This window comes from Echiichthys vipera (genome assembly GCF_963691815.1).
Source record: "Echiichthys vipera genome assembly, chromosome: 18".
NCBI classification, from domain to species: domain Eukaryota; kingdom Metazoa; phylum Chordata; class Actinopteri; order Perciformes; family Trachinidae; genus Echiichthys; species Echiichthys vipera.
Window position 1 is genome coordinate 11,208,890 of NC_139843.1, and position 20,260 is coordinate 11,229,149.

The 20,260-nt window shown below is 39.2% G+C and overlaps 2 protein-coding genes across 2 annotated transcripts in view; one reads left to right on the forward strand and one right to left on the reverse strand.

Moving 5' to 3' along the window:
- Window positions 1–20,260, reverse strand: part of LOC310961026 (synaptic vesicle membrane protein VAT-1 homolog) — a 243,107-nt gene that overhangs the window by 64,428 nt on the left and 158,419 nt on the right. The window lies entirely within an intron of this gene.
- Window positions 1,754–20,260, forward strand: part of LOC310960508 (zinc finger protein 385C-like) — a gene marked incomplete at both ends in the record, with an annotated part of 34,544 nt that continues 16,037 nt past the window's right edge. Inside the window, 3 exons of the mRNA XM_083932221.1 lie at window positions 1,754–1,865; window positions 4,324–4,412; window positions 13,027–13,149. Coding sequence (XP_083788347.1) covers window positions 1,754–1,865; window positions 4,324–4,412; window positions 13,027–13,149 — 324 coding nt within the window. The remainder of the gene's footprint in view (window positions 1,866–4,323; window positions 4,413–13,026; window positions 13,150–20,260) is intronic.

Sequence of the window (20,260 nt, forward strand, 5' to 3'; positions counted from 1 at the left end):
TATCTAGTGGTATCTATCAGCCTAGACATATACTTTTTTCTGATTATTAAAATATAATGCAGAAAATGGGAAATAGAAACGGTGTCACAACAATTTTGTGTTTTTAAAGGTCAGCAATTGACTAACAGTGATGTTTATTTAGCTATTTATTTTATTTTTATTTATTTCTGTATTTATTATTTTCTGTATTCACTTCTAGAATTGACTCATGTTGGCTCATGTAATACATTTTATGTGTATACTGTTAAATATTTCTTAATTAAGTTATTTGTTTAAGAAAGTAGCCTTCTGAGTACCTTTTGCAGAGTCATATTGGTGCAAAATCAATGAAGAAAAGCTGAAAAATTCATGATACCAGCCCCCATTAGGTAATCTGGCTCTTGTATCATGATACTTTAAAAAAAAAAAATCAAGTGTACATTCACAGGTACGTGGTGATTCAAGAATCAGAAAGTCAGTTGACCACCTGGATATTTAATTTTTTCTACTGGTCAGTTGTTTGGACAAAAAAGTGACAGACATGAACATGTACAGAACCGCTAGTAACAACATTTCCCAGTATGTGTCATGTTTCCTTCAAAACGTATTTTCAGAAGTTGTACAGAAACATAATCTCTATGACACAGGGTTGGTTTTTTTCTCTTCCACCTGGATGTGTTGAAACACCATCATTCAAATAATCATGGTGATGGGCGGCAGCTTTGAAGTCCGCGCTGCTGGTCGGAGGCTGATGAATTCCACTGAGCACATTTCCCTTCCACTTTCATCTTCCCACCACCAGTCAAATTGAATTTACACAACGGCAAAGATTTTACAAGTGATGGTTTCTGTTTGGTGGTGGTGGTGGGGGGGGTTGCATTCAGCGAGGCGGCGGATAAAATGTCCAACACCATGAGTACTTAATTGATTCCATTATCATATGAATAGCTCCAAAAACGAAGAATTCAGTCAGACTTTTGGTGACATTTCCACATTCAAAGCAGAGCTTGCATTAAGGCTGCGGCTTGATTTAAACTGTCAGTCTAATTTCGCTCAGCCATTACAGGCATTGAGGCTATATGCTCACACAAAGAAACATGTCGTTTTACGTTCCCCCTCTGCTTTTATCATCAAATAAATAGAGGAAAGCTGGAACAAGATACTTATCTACAGACTGTACATGTCTCTGTCGTAATGCTGTGATGTGTGCCAGAGATGAGCCTTTCGTTTCAGCTAATGCACGTCTACAGGCCGGGATGTAATAGAAAAGACGTGATATACTGTCCCCTTAGTTTGAGCCCTTTAACGGGATTACATATAGAAATGTGTACATGCTGACAGTGAACACTCAAAGGATGTTGATAAATCTGATAAGCATCTTTTGTCAGAATGAGAAATCTCGGTTTGCTTCGATGGAATATCAAGCTCTATCACTGTGGTGCACAGAAAATTGCAGTTTCCAAAGAAAAGAGCAATACCAATGTGCTCTGAGTGGACACACGCTGCTCTGTTGCCCCCCTGTGGAGACTTTAAGAACATGCATTTTGAATGAAATTCCATTTCACATGAATTGTCAACACTTCTGAATAAATACCTTTTTCTTTCCACAGATATGAAGCGTCCACTGAGCTCCTCCTGGCTGGACAGCAGCCCTCCTCCCAAGAGTCAGGAGGGACAGGAAGAGGACGAAGAAGAGGAAGATGAAGAGGAAAGGAGGGTGGCGGCGGTGCACAGGGCAAAACGGGAGCGCCGTCAAGGCAGCAGCAGTGCCACGATGTGCCAGGTGTGCAACATACAGCTGAACTCTAACGCCCAGGCCCAGATCCACTACAGAGGGAAGACACACCAGAGGAGGCTCCGCCGACTGGCAAAGGCTGTCAGCACAGGTAGGGATGCACTGACTTCATTTTACATACCTGATAATATTAGGTATGTGAAAAAAGAGGGAGATTTTCTGGGGTATCAACAAACAGGCTACCCTCAACGCCCCTGCCCCCATACAACCCTACACTGCAGATGAATAGAATAAATACAAGGATCTGAAAGTAAAATTACTTTTAATAGGTCTTAAATATCTAGGTCATATTAAAATCATTTTAAAAAGGCCTTCAAAAAAGTGATCATCAAAAGTATCAGCATGTCAAATTAACATCACAAAAAGTCAAGTGTGGGGTGTATGTGTGTGTGTGCAGAGACCGTGCACTGATGGCCATAGGCTACTTTGGCACATGTGACTGTGCTCACTCAGTCACACGGGCTCATTTGACGACAGATGCTCCAGACTAGGTTGCCAGGTTCCAGGATATTAAGTATAATGTGCTTGGTAATGTGTGAAGGAGCTTCCCACACAAAAACACCCATTTGATTTGTATATCAATATGAAATCAGGGGATTGGCGAGAGAAAGGGAGAAAGATGAGATCGGGAGAAAGGGTTAAAAATCAGTAAAACGTGCGGAAATTGGGAGTGTTGGCAGGTATGATTTTGGGATGTATGATTTTGTTAGCCAACCTGGAAATTTGCAACACTTTGGCTCTGTCGACAAAAACCCAATGCGATTTTTCCATTGGGTTTTCTGATTATTGCAGCAAATAAGATCTGTGATAAACGAAAGTTTATGATACATAAATGTTTTGTTGAGCCAGATAATCTTAACAAACCACTTTTATAATTTTTTTAACCATAAATGCAGTCGCCAGAAGTGAAAAGTTAGGCTATAAAAGAATTACACCACTACCACAGCCATGTCACCACCACTAGCTTTTAACTATATAAGCACATTAAGACAACTTACAGAAGAAAGAGGCCAAGTAGTTCAAAATAAATGAACATTTTGGTGTACCTAATAACATTAACAACAGCTCCATTACAGTGAATTATCCCAGTGAGCCGGGCCAGTGAGACATCATGCGAAATACCAGAGCCCTTGAACGGGATCATCTAAATGGAACAGGGAAGCATTAGTATTAATCACACCTGTTCTTTTCATGCGATGACAACTTGAAATGGCTGTTGTTGGTGCTTAAATCTGAAACATTGTGCCGTTATGTAATAAAGCAGCTGAAAAAATCAACGTACCTCTTATTGCTAGAGAAGAACAACATGCAGACCCTGACCAACATTGACTGAAAGATTCATAAACTGCCTTAAAATTACCACAGTTTAATCAACAACTCTGAACAGAAACAGAACACTATGAACTTCTTCAAATTGCTGTTTACTGCAGGGCTTTTGTATTGTCATCGCTTCTGTTATTTTGTCATCTGCAGTGTTTTAATCAATTTTTCCTCCATAGAGGCTCTTTTTACAAGTGCTAGAAACATGCTGCTTTCTTTCTCAGTCTCATGCTTCTTGGTGCTGGAGTTTGATATCAAGAAAATGTGCCCAATACCTGCTTACAGTGTGAGTGAATGTGACAGTGCAGGTACTGGGTCTGGCTTTTTACACAGCTAGGTTTTTAATCCTGCTGCATATGCAGAAGATTGTACATGTAAATGTTGCATAAAAAAGCAAAAAAAATATAAAGTTTGGAGCCACCACAACCTGTCAGAGAAGCTGTCCTTCTCCGTAGCACTATTTTATGCAAGTTCTGCAAATACAGGCTTTCCAGTCGAAGAAGAAGAAGAAGAAGAAGAAAAAGTTTGAGAAATAGTACACTCTCTGTGTCAATCCTGTAAATGTTCACATCTGCAAACCAGGAGGAGCTGTTATGCATTCAGTATATATTTACTATTCCAGGAGAGCCCTCTCGCTTTTTCCAAACATTCTCTGCACACCTGTTTTCACGAGAGCCATTAATCACCTTCACTCAACGCCACCTGTGTCACTCTGCCACGCTGACCCGCTTGATCAATCAGCACTCACAAAAAAGGCTCTAATGAACAACTGGCCAATGAGATGGCACTGTAATGTTGATTTATGAGGCTGTCGCTCTCTGTCGGCTTACTACACATATTTAGCTATTCCAATCTAACACAGCACATGAAATTAAATTAATATCCATTGTTTAAATTTCTCCCTCACTTCAACCTCATTTTGTTATCATCAGAATGCTATTGACTTTTTCTGTGTCAGATAATAGACTTTGCAGATCATCATTCATACTTAAAAAAAAGTGTGAGACTGATCTAGAGCAGGAGCTATTTTGGGGCTTTATCTAGCTACTTATTGTATTTTTGACTTTCCAGTTTCTATCCAGCACCAAACCTTTAGTTCCTGTGTCTCTCATCAGGAGCTCTGGTGGTCGCTGCACTAACTTTTATTGGAATCTGGGTCAATGGCTGACTTTTGTCCAGCTTTCTGGTGCTGTAACAGATATTTCCCTATGAATGTAACTCCATTTCAGGTGTAAATGAGCGACTGGTGACTCCTTACGGGACGAGACACATGGCTGTCTACACTCTCCCCAAGCTTACAGAGGGAGTTACAGACGAGGTGATTCTGAATTCTTCACATGCCTATAAATAGACTTTATTGTGAGCAGCAGTAAATTGAGGTTTTCGATAACATTTTGCATCATTACACAGGTGTAGTGTTGCACAACTGAAATTTTTGCATCTATAAAATGTGATGCATTGCTCTGTGGGACTGTTTGCAAAAAGTATTTGTTTTCTCTACTATATAATGCTAAATATTTAGATTTAAAGGCCTAAACACCGGAGGTGTGACAAATACACAGCACGAAAATGCGAAATATTCGTCTCAGCAAAATGACTGTATAAGTAACAGCAGTTGGGGGAATTTGTGATACTTGTTCAATAACAGTTTGAAATCTGTGCCGACAGAGCAAGAGCAGCCTCTGGCTGTCTGTCTATGTAAGTTGTTGTAAAGCCTAAGCTACTATAAACTATTTAGTTGAGTTTTAGGGCTTTTATTGTGAAAGATAAGGACGGAAGAAGTGGATCCGGTATGTGCGGCCTTTGTATAAGCTGAAAGGATTAAAAAAGTTTGCTGTTTTATAATCCTTTTATATATATATATATATATATATATGTATATATATATATATATATATATATATATATACAGTGCAATGTGATTGGTTGATCCCTTTATTCGTGGTACGAAAGCTCAGAAAATTCCGAAATCCAAATTGTTATTGCACCTTTGCGACACGTTATATTTGAGTTGTATGAAAGTTAGAAAAAAAAAATAGCATGCAAATTAATCACATGGGGGAAAAATGTCACAAACAGTCAATATCGTGCACTTACCACTTAATATGGAAAGATTTAAATATAAAAATAATGAATAAAACATGTAAAAAAGAACAGTGTTTTTTCAGCAGGCATTTCTGTCGTCTACTGCTATACTATGGTTATTTATTTTTTATGTTGTTTGTTTTTTATATAATTTTTGGTGTTGAATATGTTTATATGGCAATCTCAAGTCTGCTAATTGTTGACATGCTAAAGTATCACCTACAGCAATGTTACTTTGTCCTTAAGAAGCAGATTTAAGTCATAGCCTGCTCCCATACACACATGACATCATGCAAACCATGTGCAGTTCTCTGAAGTGGCTTCCTCTGTAATGCAAGAGTGTTGACAGTCGACAATATGTCGATCATTATTCATACGACTAAAGATACGCTGATGAGGCTGACGGTACTCTTGCAGAGCCAGACCTTTCTACACAGCCCTGTGTCAGCACTGGAGCATGGTCTGGCTACACCGGCTGATCATTCTGGGATGGGGGACAACAAACGTTGGCTTGTTTGTGTTTCTATAAAGCAATCACATTTGTCTTGGGGTGGAGTTAAGGAGACGATTCCCTTGCAATTTGTCTTTGTCCATGCGGGAACATGTTTTAAACATGGAGAGTAAGAATGTTTATAAAAAGTGATCATCTTCAATTTTGTCAGGCAATATTAGGATTTATCAGGCCATGATCACAAAAGACATTTCAGCATGTCACAGTAGGGGAAGCACAGTTGAAAATGATCAATTTAATGAGGGTTGAATTCCATTTGGCTGCTTCCACGCTTGTATTAAAATGTTATCTCGTTCTCAAATGGGATCGGATCCCAATATTTTTTTTATCTTCAGTCTGCATACAGATTGCTTTACTTTATTTAGTCACTTGCTCCTTGTATAGTAAACAGTACATTCTCAAAAGCTGCAGCTTAGATTTATGGAAGTGGGTCACAGCTTATGTCTGACAGGATAACTGTCGCCCATCATTTTGGCATATTTATTTGACTGAAGAAATGTATTATCTAGAGGACCGTATCAGTGTCTTAAAGTGTCTCAACAATCAAGAGAGTGTCAATGTGACCTCTATTCTGCTCCAGTTTGCTGGCAAGACAGCGGGGAGCGATTTGTTCTCTCAGATGAAATGCTGCCCTTACTGACACATTTCTCTAAAACAAGGGGAAAATTTTGCACAAGATACTTCCTAACCATATCGAACACTTTCAAATATACAGAATTTACTCCTGGATGTACTGCTAACAAAGGTTTGTTGACATATTGGGACATACAGTATTTACAGCAGTAATTACCATCTCTACACTGTTTTTAAACGTATTTGTTTCTGTTTTGGCGCAGTGCATTGCCTGAAGTCACTGCTTATTGTTCATCATTGCATGCTTTTTATAATGTGCACATGTTGAGATAAGGCATCAGCTTCAGGGCTGACTGAGTTTAAACAATAATTGATAGTTAAGATGAGTCAGCATTGGCAGCTTGTGTGATTCCCTCAGGGTGAAGGGACTCTCATTTCCCGGGAACCAGGCACGGAGTGGGTTCACACCTGTCATGTTGGAACTGGTTAAACGAACCCTGCAGTGTTTAACCCATTTTGTCTGGGTTGTTGTGACAATGACAATACAGTTTAACAACTGCCTGGACTAAAAATAGCTATGAAATGTTTTTTTTGGAGCAAAAATGCAGCTTTGACCACAGACAGAAAAAGGGCCTGTAAATGGTTGTTTTACAGACACAGACCTGGACTCTTTTGTCATATTTAAACCTGCAACTTGTCTATTTTTCAATACTTTTTTTATTTTAAGTAATTTGTATAGTTTGGTCTGTCAAATATCAGAAAACCGTGAAAAATATGTTCCTGGAAATCCAATCCACATCATCAAAGCTTTCATGTCTGACCAACAGTCCGATTAGAAGACAATATGTGTTGTTTTTCTTCATTATTATTTTTGAAGTTAGGATTCATGTGTTTATTTTTGCTTGAGAGATGACTTGTTTTTCATATGGAGCACTAAGCATCCCTTAATTTAGTAGCTGCTTTATAATTTTGTAAAAAAACATGACTCATTCCTGGATTCAAAAACAGTTTTCAGGCAGAAAATGGCAGCCAGGCAGATCTTCTGTTAAAGCTTGTAAACAAACGGAGGAAGACTCCTACACATAAATGCCAGGTTTTATACCGTGTCTCACAAGCCATTTTCCCTGTTGCCTATTTCGAGGTAGAGAAGAAGGACGAGCCAAGTCAATTAAGGCGACTGTTAGTATAATTCAGTCTGTGCATTGATGAAACCAGCCTAATAATACCCATTCCCTCCCCACAGCTGAACTAGCATTCCCTTTATTTACCATGAAGTGATTGCTCAAATGAAAAGAGATTTTAATAGGGTGCTTCTCACTGGGGGCCTTTTGAAAAGAGAACAGACCGAAGCAGTTTCCACTTCCTGCACTCCACACTAAGCTTCTGCACCACTTAGGAGTCGTTTCAGTTTAGGGGTTAGGTGTCTTTGTATCATGTATATAAACTCACGAAAGTACCATTTCTTTACTGATGCTGTATAAGTATATATGCATACTTTACACACAGGTGCATTCAGGTGCATTTTAAAGAGATTTATCATTTCAGGCTCATAGTGCTTTTAAGGTAAATGTGCCCAATTCAGCGTGAACTAAAGATAATAGCCCTTTTCAGAGATGCACCCATTCACATTAATCCCACAGCAATTTAACATCTGTCCTGTCTGTAGTTCAGAAATCTATGAGATAACGATTTCAACAAAGACACATTTTACCTCTAAAATTATTTTCCCTTCTTCAGCCTAGTGAGGTTAAAGGATCCAATATTTAACGTAAAAAGCAAAGATTACAGATTATTAAAAAAGCAGAACTTTAAAACTAACTTATGCATGTCATATATTTCGAAGGGTTAATTTCGGATTTAGTCAAAACATTATGTATGGCCTTGATTTATGGACCAAAATGTGTTTTGTGAGGTCACTGGGACCTTTGACTTCCAAGATCTAACCAGTCCAAGTGGACATTTGTACCAACTATGAAGACATTCCCTCCAGGGGTTTCTGGGATATCGCGTATGGACAACAACCCGAAAACACAATGCCTTCAGCCACGGCTGTCGCTGACGTGGAGGCTTAACAGACAAAAAAGCCTTTGAAGGCTGATGGGGTTCCAGTAGACATAAGTAAATGGCAGCAGGTTTTGCAGCAGTCCTGAATAGTGAATATCTTATACAGGTTTACAAAAATTGAGAACAAAAAGATTTCTTCTTAATTTCTGCATTTTCCTTTCGAGATCCATGAGGTGGCCAGCATTTCCCTAAAGAATCCCCATGCTTGGTGCTATTTTCTGGGCATATTTGCCACCTGGGAGGAGGTTTAAAGTGCCAACTGATAACTTTTCCACCCCCCTATTTTTCACCGTAGTTTTGTTAGCGCTGCTGTTCCAGTAAAATGCTCTCTGGTAAGCAGTGATGCGGCTTATTATAAAAGGTAAGAGGGCAGTAGTGAAGCTGGGAAGCACTGCTGTGGACGGTGTGGAAGGAGAAATAGTTTGCCCTCGGTTCAGACTACAAAGCCTTTGTGTTACTATTTATTCACCTTCTTAAGTACAGGCACAACTCAAGCGCTTTTCTCTTCCTTTGTTCCATAAAGCGAGTCGTCATTTTCCCGGGAGTTCTGACCCACAGGCAGACAGAATTACAAAGTGAAAGCGACGTTTATAGAAAACCAAGTGGTTTGACACCGGTGGTGTCATTTTTGTATAGGCATAACACTATGCAATCAACATTTACTCCATAATGAGAAGTTAAAACAGAAAGTTTACCTGTGGTGACTTTAAAGGTTAAATCAGGGAATAAAAGTTTCTTGTGCCCCGTTATCACCACAGATTACATGAACAAGACTGTAACATCATTGCCTGCAGGCTTACTCTGCAAGATGTGCACTGAGTAATGAGTATGTAGCTTCGGCTATTTTTAGGTATAAGCCGTATACCCGTGTATACACGCCATTACACCTCTTGCTCAAAATCCACACATCCTAAATCAAATCTTAAGTTAATTTCGGTCTGAGAGGTGACGTACAACATTTCCAGCAACATTTATAACAATCTTTCCATGAAAAATGAAAATTAAGCCTTTCTTCTTTCTGGAACAAAGCTTCCCCTCACTAATGGAGAATCTTTAAATTTCTCAAATAGAGCTCTACTGCACATTGACTTTGCTTAATGATTTTCAAGGTTAAATCAACAGTGGATGCATGGATTCACAAAGACACGGCAAAAGCGGTAGTCTGCAGGCACATATGCACCCAGGCATGCATGCCGAAATGTACTGCGTGAGCTGTGAAATGGGACATTTATCCGCTGTATTTTTGTGGAGCTTGGCCTCATTTCATACAGCAGAAGCTGCTTAGCAAAAGCCAGCCATTTTTTAGATGTCAATTAGTCTGAAGGAGTGGAGGTGGAGACTGAGAGCCAAAGTAACAGGGGTGGTGTTGGCTTGTTCAGCATATCTCATTTTATTTGCCAGCTTTGACACTACAACCCTCGGGCTGATGGTGCTAAAGCAGATGCCTGTTTTCCAGTGACTGTGTCATCTTCAGGTCAGGGGCGTCTCAAAAATTACCCAGGGAGCTGAACCTGCATTTTTATAAATAAAACAAGTAAAACAAGTTTGGTATTTTAGGTGGAGGTGTTTTTGTAACAAAATGCGTGATCACCCTGCATGTGAAGAAGAGTCGATATATTTGAATGCTTGAATACAAACATGACAAATGCTTGATTTATTTTGGAAGCAAAAGAGCAACTTCTTGAGAATGTTTCTGAATGTTTGCCAGGATAAAATAAGTAAATATTAGTATGCATTTACATTTCTTCTTCGTCAATTTAGGAAGTGCAGAAAAACTATATGTATGTATGCAGTGGGCTGCAATACTGCGAGGCCATGTCCCTGCACTTGCATTTGAACGCAGCAGCCTGAAATCAAGTGTATAACTGTCAGGATTTGTCAGTGTTGTGCTTTCACACCACACTTATTCAAGTGGACAAGGAGCCAGCAAGGAGCACACAGGGCAGACACAAGCAGTGTGTGTTTGTGTCTGTGTGTGTGTGTGTGTGTGTGTGTGTGTGTGTGTGTGTGTGTGTGTGTGTGTGTGTGTGTGTGTGTGTGTGTGTGTGTGTGTGTGTGTGTGTGTGTGTGTGTGTGTGTGTGTGTGTGTGTGTGTGTGTGTGCGTGTGCATGTGCGTGTGCGTGTGTGTGTCTGTGTGTGTTGACTACACTTGTATGTGACATTTGAGGCCAGGGTCTCAGGGCAGAGACTGTGAGAATAATTGTGTTTATTTGAAATGATTATAGTGACTGTGGAATGAATAACAATGCTTTGAAGCCTCTGTGTTGCCTCTACAAATATTCAGCTATGTGCTTCTGAAATGAGGCGAGTTCTCTTCGACTGAAAGCACATAGCAGTGAATCTTAAGGTTAATGTTGACTCTTATACTGTTCTCAAGAACTTTGAGAAGTTTTACTTAAGTGAAATTTATAACACAATGCAAAAATACCAATGTTTCAAGTAGAAATCCTACACTTAGAAGATTCTACACTATATATTTATGCTCTAAAATATGCCATTTTTCAAACTGGTAACAGTACTTAGATCATTATTATATGCATTTAACATATAAGCAGCAGTCATTTCTGTAAGTTACATTTTTGGCAATTTCCATTCCTTTATTAGAGAGCTGACAATATAATTTAAAAGACAACAAACACTGGACATTAGACAAAAGAGAGGCACACTGTGTGCCCTTGAGTTATGCTGTGGGCTTTGTTTTGTCCCCCTTCATGTTGTATTATGTATGTATCCTCTTTTTTATGTATTATCTTAATAACATGTTATTTAAAAAAAGAACCACATGCAAAGCTCCCCAGCCAGACTTACCTAAACCTGTACAGTAACTATGTAGCTGTCAAACTGAATTTCATGGTGTAAAAGTGCAACATTTCTTTTATTAAATGTAGTGGAGGAAGAATATGGTAGTATGACATCAAAATGGTTCTTAAAAACAGTACATGACCATCACTCTTGTTAATACATTGCAACTTATGGAGCCTTTAAAGGTAAATATCACACGAAAAGGGCAACACAGACAGACCCCAGAATCAAAGTCTGTTCTTCAGCGTGTTAATACAGTATTCATCAGAACGATTAGTCAGGAAAATGAGCGAGAGATTAGGTGAACAATAATCTCCCCCACCTGCTCATTAAAATAAACACTCTGCTAGAGCTACACTCTGTCGGTTGCTTGATCTCAAATAGTTTAAATTAGCCTTGAGTGGGAAAGAGCTGCACTATTATTATGCTAAGCTTCCATGATTTAGGATTTAGGAGAGCTCATTACAGAGTGATAGGCCTCTGCTAAGCGTCGGAAGATTCTGATAATGTATCTAAAAGAAATCACTGCAAAGGAATTACGCCTTTTGAATAAGAAATATAATATGTTTGCATGGCTACACATCACCCTCTCCTAACATTAACTCCCAACCCTTTTGACTTTGCAAAATGCTGTTCCTATTATCATGAATGGTTAAAGAGCACACCACCGTATGCATTAGTTGTTATAGAGTGGCAGAGTCAAATCATGGAAGATACATCACAACACTGCTATCTAACAGTCGGACGTTGAAAAAACACAAAGTGCGCCCCTGTCTGCCACAAATATTTGCACGTAAACTATTAATTATAAATCGAGTGTTTTTGATAATCGATACAGCATGAAAAAAACAAATGGCAATACTCAGATGTATCGATATTTTCCTACACCGCAGTACACACAGCTGATGAATATGTAAATATCACTCTACTGCTTACTTGGGCTGCACACTAAAGTGCTGCTGTTTAATTACGATAGCGATTATATCAGTCAAACTGAAGCTGCGGTGGAAAAAATAATGACTATGTGCTGCATGAGTGACCCAGGCACACTCAACCTATTGGAAATGTAAACAGGAGTTTAGAAATCGTTTGTTCTAATCAAACAGGACCTTGCAATCGATCATCAAATACACCAGACTGCAGTAGCTGATGTAAACATCAGAGATGTATCATTAGGTTGTAGATTGAAAGCTTTTAAATGTTTCGTCTCTGTGTCCATGATGTTACGTTTGAGGAGCGACGTAGCACAGCTGCATTTAACATTAAACAGAACTGTAAACCGAAAAGAAACGGATAAACGATGCCTATTGTTATCAAGTAATGTCAGGAAGGAAACTCCATTTGAATGTCCTCAAGGGAGCGTGCAGGTGTGAACCCTGAATAGAAAATGGTGCTGGGAAGAAGAAGAAGAAAAGAGAAGAGGGGAGAGAGAGGTGGCATGTTCATGTTGGTGATAGCCAGTCCTCTGCAGCTCTCTCTCTCTCTCTCTCTCTCTCTCTCTCTCTCTTCTCTCTCTCTCTCTCTCTCTCTCTCTCTCTCTCTCTCTCTCTCTCTCTCTCTCTCTCTCTCTCTCTCTCTCTCTCTCTCTCTCTCTCTCTCTCCTCTCTCTCATCTCTCTCTCCTCTCTCTCTCTCTCTCTTCATACTCATGCACACTCAAGAATACACACTTGCTCTTCAGACTCTCACCATCACACTCTAGCCTCTTCTTCCTAAGCTCTGACTTTCCGTACCCCTCTCCCCTTCTCCATACGTCTGTTATCTGCTGCTTGTGATCAGCAGAGCTCAGGCTTTCGAAGTGAAACACACAGAACGATTTACCTCGTTCAGTTTGGAGCAGGCGCAGGTTATCTGCGAGAGGTCACTCTTGATTGGTCCTATGTTCAACTTCGTACAGAAAGGTTATCTGCGAGAGGCACTTGTGGTCTTTGTCAACTCTCAGATGGAGCTAACCGGCAAGCAAGTCAAGCCAGAGAAGAGGCAAGCAGAGGAATCAGAAAACACGTGGAGATGCTGTTCGGTAAGACCGTTTGTTTACTCTTACAGTATGTGTCAGTACTTATTCATGGGGATGCAGTAAGCTCACAAGTAGCTTCTCAGGATTTATTTGTCTTGAGATGTGTGTTGTTTTTTGTGGATCCATCTGCCTGAATGCATGTGAGTACTCCCCTGTCAATGTGTGTTTTACAACAATGACTTCACACCGTTGCTCAAGGGCAGCTCAGTCTCCTGCCTACCATCTGCCCTCTTTCAGCTCCTCTGCAACCAAAATGAGTCCCTCGCCTGTTTGTTTTTCTAATTGACCCCTTTTGATGAAGCCAAGTGTGGCGTTCAGACCTATACAACACTGTCGCTCCCAGATGTGTCAAGTCATTTTAAAGCCACACAAGAACAGCGCTGATATCACTGCACAGATTGCTGGCAATTATGTCTTTGCCTCCCAAGGGAAATATGCCCAGATTAGCTCCCATAATTGGAGCCTGTTAAAGATAAAGGCAGTGTGGGGATTTTGAGTCATTCTGTGTTTTTTTTTTATTCTTTTTTCTCAGCTAAGGGAACATGCTGATGCATTTTAGAGTTTTTAAATTTAGAACCACTTTTGTCGAGTTAAACTCTTCATTTAGCAGCACATGCTTGTCGTACGACAGTTTACCAGTCTCAAGTTCATAGTTTGACCTCTAGATAAATGCATTCAAATGAAAGAGAAAACAGTAGTTCAGTGCAGATTGAAATGATTTATCAGCATCTATTTTGATAATCCATTCATAGATTGAGTCACTTTTCAAGCAAAATCCTAAAGTAGCTGAATCTGCTTGCTAGAATCTGTTTCATATCATTGTAAAGTGATTATTATATTGTAGGCTGATGATTGGACAAGGAATTTAAACATGAACAAAATAAATTGATAAAACAATCAGCAGAATCTATAAGGAAAATCATTAGTTTCAGCCGTAGATGTATGTTAGTGTTTTTAATTTAAATTTTTAATGTAGACTTTATATGATGAGGATGAGAAAGGAGCGTCATTTCTCAGAGTAAAGCGTTGGTATAAGCATTTGCATTTTGTGATATACTTCAGTAGCTTATGGACACATGCACAGTGTGTGCCTGGTTAGAAATACTAAGTGGTGTCTATGTGGCAGCTCTGGATGCTGTCTTCTTTAAATGGCAGATTAGAGAGATCAAAGGGAAACAGTTGGAGAGAAGATAACTGTAGAGTTTTGCCTGGTGGCCATGCTGCAGCTGTCCCCACCCCTCCACCCCTCCACCCCTTATCAAGAGCTCTGTTTTGAGGCTGAAGTGACAGTCTATGTGCATAAATCTCATTCTCTGTTCAGTGGAACATGCAAGAGATGTAATGATGTGTAGAAACCATAGAATAAAGAACATTTTCTCAGCTTTGGGATTTATATCTTTTTTTTTATATGTTTTTGTCGAAAAGTAGTGGACATTAAATTATATAAAGCACAGCAGAAACTGGAGGAGGCAGGATGAAATAGTGCAAAAATACTGTTTCCATGTATAATACCACATGACACACCGTCACCCACAGTAAGACATGGTGACTGGTTTTGGTTATTACGCATTCAGAGAGAAACGGCACATTTACACCACAACTGGAAAGGATCTGCGCCCAGTGGCGTAAGACGTAGCAAAAAACCCCACAAGATTCCAAATTGCTCTATAACACAATAGAAAACATTAAACAGAGAACTCCTAATATTAAGCTTACCAGGTAATACAACAAGACGAAAGACGATAAAAGTGTAAACATTTGGTAGAAATAGATAAAAGTATTCATAAAAAATATTGACCCGATAAAATAAACAGGAAGTTTAAGGATTCAAACTATTGCATTGTTATTACAAATGCATTTATTATGACATTACAAATAATGTATTCCAGTGCTTTGGGACCAATGTCTCCCCCTCCTACATCTTTTCTGTTGCCCTCTACTGTCAAAGAACAAATGCTGGAAAATGTCAACATGTTCATTTTAAAAAGAACTACAGGAAAGGGGCTGCGGTTACACTGAATATATTATCTGTAGATGTTACACAGGCTGACTTGAGTTGTGACATCTGACCTCTTTATTCGCTTTTAAAGGTGGTTAAACAAAACTCTACATTTGACTAAAATCCTGTGTGTGCTTGTGCAAAGCCCCACTCTGCATGTTCATAACAAAACCCTGCCATGCATTTATCCCCCACATACAGATTATTTACTATATTCATAGATCCAGAGAAACAACAGAGAATTGCTTTAAATTGCAGCAAATGATAGTTGTCTGATCAGCTTAAAAAGATGTTTGATGCATAAAGATGTTTAAGTGATTACCTAATTTGATTTTACCTGAAGTAAACATAATAAAGTAAATTATCTGTGTCACAGTAAAACTGGTGATTAGAGCAAAACGAGGCAGTTTTTCCTAATGCAGTTGGAAAAATAAAACCTTTCAGTGCATGGCTGAAGTACCCACTTTATTAGGAACCTATAACATTAGCAAAGGTGATGTTGTGACCTATTATATTAGATATAAGACATTAATCTGTGTTCTGAGGGGATGGAGAGGGAGAGAGAAAGCAAGTCCTTACTTCTTTGTTATGGAAACATTTTTCAAAATCTGTGACAAGACAGAAGTTCATGAGTCAGTTTAGTTGGAAGCATTCATTTTCCTGTTGGGGATCAAACTCACAACGTCAAGCAGCGTTAATGACTCATTATTCTAATTGTAGGGTAATGAGTGCAGCGCAGTATGTTTTTAATTGCAATACTGATAGTGCATATTATCATAGAGAAGAAATTTAATTAGACCACTGTACTTTGACGCAGTGCCTTGTGCCGGTGAGAGCATTTTCATTTGTTTGTATGTGAAACAACCGTCATCAGCGTGAAGTTTGAAAGTTCAGTGTCGTATCATATGCCTGTATTATTTGAGCCTGATAACACAAACAGAAATCACAAAAACGGTCTTACTGTTGCAGGACCCATAAGTAACCGAAATAAATTAGATTTTTTTGATGTTGATGTTTAGTGTGAAAAATATCCCACATACGTTAAAGTTGCACTCCGTAAGAATTTCATCGAGTTAATTTATCCGTTAGTTACTTTCTATCTGAGTGAGTTCAAACAATGGTGATTGAGGATACGACCCACTAATGACAGCACACAGCAGACAGTGTATTTGCTGCTTTCCTGGGAAATACAATCTGAGTGTCTGTGGAGACTTTCCCGTTGGAAAATCAAATGTGGCGCACATTTAGTGATGCTTTTTGTACATCATTCGCCTTCTCTTTTCGAACCTCCTTTCAGTGTGGAGCATGTGAAGGCATCTCACATCCCCAATGTACTAACGTCATACAGTCGACACTGTTTGGTTTTCCAAAGGAGCTCCGGGAGATGAGGTCCTCGGGGCTAGCCTGCAATTACATTTTACCCCCAAAGCAGCAGCTAGAAACAATGTATCTCAATACTTATGGATTACAACTTTAAATCTATCTTTTTTTGTAAAAGTAAGAGTTACATTTAGGTCATAGTTAAAAAGAGAAATAATGGCAAACCACACATTTGCATAGGGCTGAGAATGAAATATATCACGATATAGCATGTTCTCTGGTAATACAATAAATAAATCATTTATATGAAATACATTTATTTTTGTATCCTCCTTGATTAAATGTAATATGTAACAAATGAAAAATACTGAGTATTTTCTAATTTCATTGACAACTTTGGTGCAAAATATGAACTCAAAATATTTCACAACAGATTTTCTGAGAAATTTTGGTTAGTATGTGCTTGTGATTATCTATTTGGATGACGTAATTGTGTGTCACGATATCTCAATTAATGATTCAGTTGAAAGACAATAAATGATGATGTTGATTTATCGCTCAGCCTTATATTTGCATGAAGTAGAGTTGAAGGCAAATACTGTATGTATACCACATTCGTTTTACTCTGTAATGTTTCAATGCAAAACCAGATTCCTGGTGTAGTTGAGTATCACAACATCCTCTCACTGTAGGGAAAGTGTTGTCTTTTTTTGCAATTGTACGTAGAGCATGTCTGCTGTATTTGTATTTGAACGCATCATTCTCGTTTAACAAATTCTTTTTTTTTACTCATTTTTTTACTCATTTACTCATTTCTCATTTTAATGCAGTATGTTTAAAATCTGAATGGATAAATGTGGCATTAAACAAAACATGCCCTCCTTTAAGCCAGCCCTGCTAACAGAGACTGACAGCCACAGTTTTCATAGTAGGGTGTTGATAGTGTGAGTTTGATTAGCCTGACGGGTAATGACTGACTGTGGGAGTTCAAGCACACACACACACACACACACACACACACACACACACACACACACACACACACACACACACACACACACACACACACATACACACACACATACACACACTCACAAACACTTGTCTGTCATTGAAAAGGACATTGTATTGCATTTCTTGATGCCTACTCCTATACAAACCATATGACATACTAAAACCTCAACCCTAACCTCTTGCAAGGCTGTATAGTGCAGCATGTACGTCGCACGTGCTATTCAAAAATACGTCTGTGAATGAAATTGCACAGTAGCACCCGTCAGCTTTGCACTGCCTGTGAGTGGGAGATAGCGGCTTGTTATGAAAAGGAAAACGTGCAGTAAATGAACGGCATCCGGTCTTGACTTGTAAAACTCGCCAAACTACAGTGGACTTACTTGATACTGATTAATTGTGGTGTGTGCTACGAAACTTTAAACAACTATGTGCAGTAAAAGTTAAAGTACAGCCCTGTCTTTGCTTAATTTCTGATTTGAATTCATACAGTTAATATGATGTGAGCACATCTCACTCTTGGAAAGCTGGATACGTTTAAAAGATCCTGTATATAAGCTGTTTAAGTGAATCTGTTGTAAACATTTTGGTAGTGGCATAATTGATATTAAAATTTATGCAATGTGATTTTGAACGAAAAATCATTGCTGTCAAAGTGGAACCTCCTACTAGCTAATCCACCCTGCGGCAATATGACAATTTGTTGTGTTTAAGCAGTTTTTTCTGTGTCATAACCACTGGAGAAAGAACTCTGGCACTTCCATGTCCTTCACAGGAGCTGTTAGCCTGTGGCTCTGCCTCTGTCTGCATCATTCCCACTCTCTACCTAAACTGTGCTGCTCCTTGGATGTGCAACAGCCAAGCACTATTTCAAGCTTTTGACATGAATGTAGTTGGCTTTGCAGTATTTTTACCTCCTGCTGGCTATCGTACATGAGCGGCTGCTGACTGGCGACACTTTTCTTTTTTCTCGAGAATTAATCTCTCTTTGAGAGAGTGCTGACAGACTATTTAGGTCCATTGTTACAGAAACTCTTAAACGGCTCAAATGTTGTGCATGCGTTAATTTAAGATACACATTATCACACACACACACACACTCACACAGAGAGAGAGACACACAAGCGTGCACACTCAATCTCCTCTGACTGTCAGCAAAATGCATTCACGTTTTGGTATTTGCTGAAATGCTGACTTGAATGAAAATATTCTCCTTCCAAATCCGACGACGTGCCTTGAAATTCAAGCAGAAAATGCAAAACCTGCTGAAATATGCAGCTGCCAGGAGACATGACATTGACCAAAATGTTGACTACAAATTTAAGTGCTTTATTAGGATTCATGCAGTAAACTGTCATGATGTGTGCATGATTAGGTTAGCTGCGTGTGAGTGTGTGAGATTTAAGTTGAGTGGTGATGTTTCTTTCACTCACAGAGCCTTTGACCTTTAACTTAGGACAGGTGTTTTGCCAACACGATGCTATTAGTAGAATTAACATTTTCCCTGATAGCATTTCATGGAGTGAACAGTTTCAAAGATCACTGAATTTCAGCTTCTAAAATACAGTATGTTGATCATTAAAACGGTTTTTAATGCTGTTAGGGGGTTAAGCTATGCACTTGGTGGCTATATCATGCTAAAGCCAACAGGTCCCAGGCACAAAACATCAGCTTAAATAATTCTGTTTTCTTTACGGATAGGCTCAAATGATTAACCTGACTCCGCCAGATGGATTGATTCGCATGATTCGCTTTTGCTCTGCATATCCATCTGGGAACTCCTGTTTGGAGATATTTTGGGAAGGGGTGAAAATACTGGTTGCTGATACTAATGTTACACATTAGATGTGCTATTGTGAACAGTTCATCAACCTGTAGCTCCACAAACTCATGTTTCTTACTGTAGGTAGTAAGCTAGTTAGCCTGACATGCTGTGTAAGAGCAGACAATGACACAGTTTAATCCATTCCTTACACTTTTGCTCTTATGTTAGAAAGGCTAAAAAAGATGCGCATGTACCCCACTTCACCACGTTGCTACGATACTGTTGAACAGTCGCTGTTCCAGGGAGGGGTTTAGTGAACGATCAGTTGAGGAACTTTTCAGGTTTGGCAAACTTTGATGTTCTTTTAACAAACCAGCTAAGCAAGAGGGAATCTGAGAACGTGCTCTCTACTTCTGTATTAAAAATTCTGATGCTAGCTTGTGTTCTTTATTGTGTCCCTGATAAACATCTTTTGAGATGCACCAGTAAGCAGAGATCCTAATATACGATCCTTCAAACTCATTCCACCAGGCAGATAGAGAGGAGTATCGAGGCAGAAAGCTGCTAATTACTAAGTTTGTGGGGCGGCTAAAGCTGCAACAGACTTTAAATATCAATCAGTATGTACAGCACATCTGCTGACTGCCGTTCAGCAGGTCTGATTGGACTCAGGCTTATCTAATTCAAGCAGATGGTGGCAGTTTGTTCTAAGTGTTCTTGAAAAAGACGTGCAGAACGTTATAGAAGGGCAGAGGGTCAGTAGAGGAAACAAAACAATAAACTGCTCTATATGAGCTGCATTCATGCTCATTTCCCAGAAGATCCACGGTATCTCCTAGAGTGTGTTTATCCTTTATGGCCAAGAATCAATGGAAGATCACAGTGAGAGTTCTCCAATGATGCTTCACCAGAACATACCAAGAATATGACTTTCCTAATGTACCAGACATTGAATATACTTTGGTGCCAGTATTAACATCAGACTGAATATGATGCCCTGTGGAAACTCTGGGGAAATA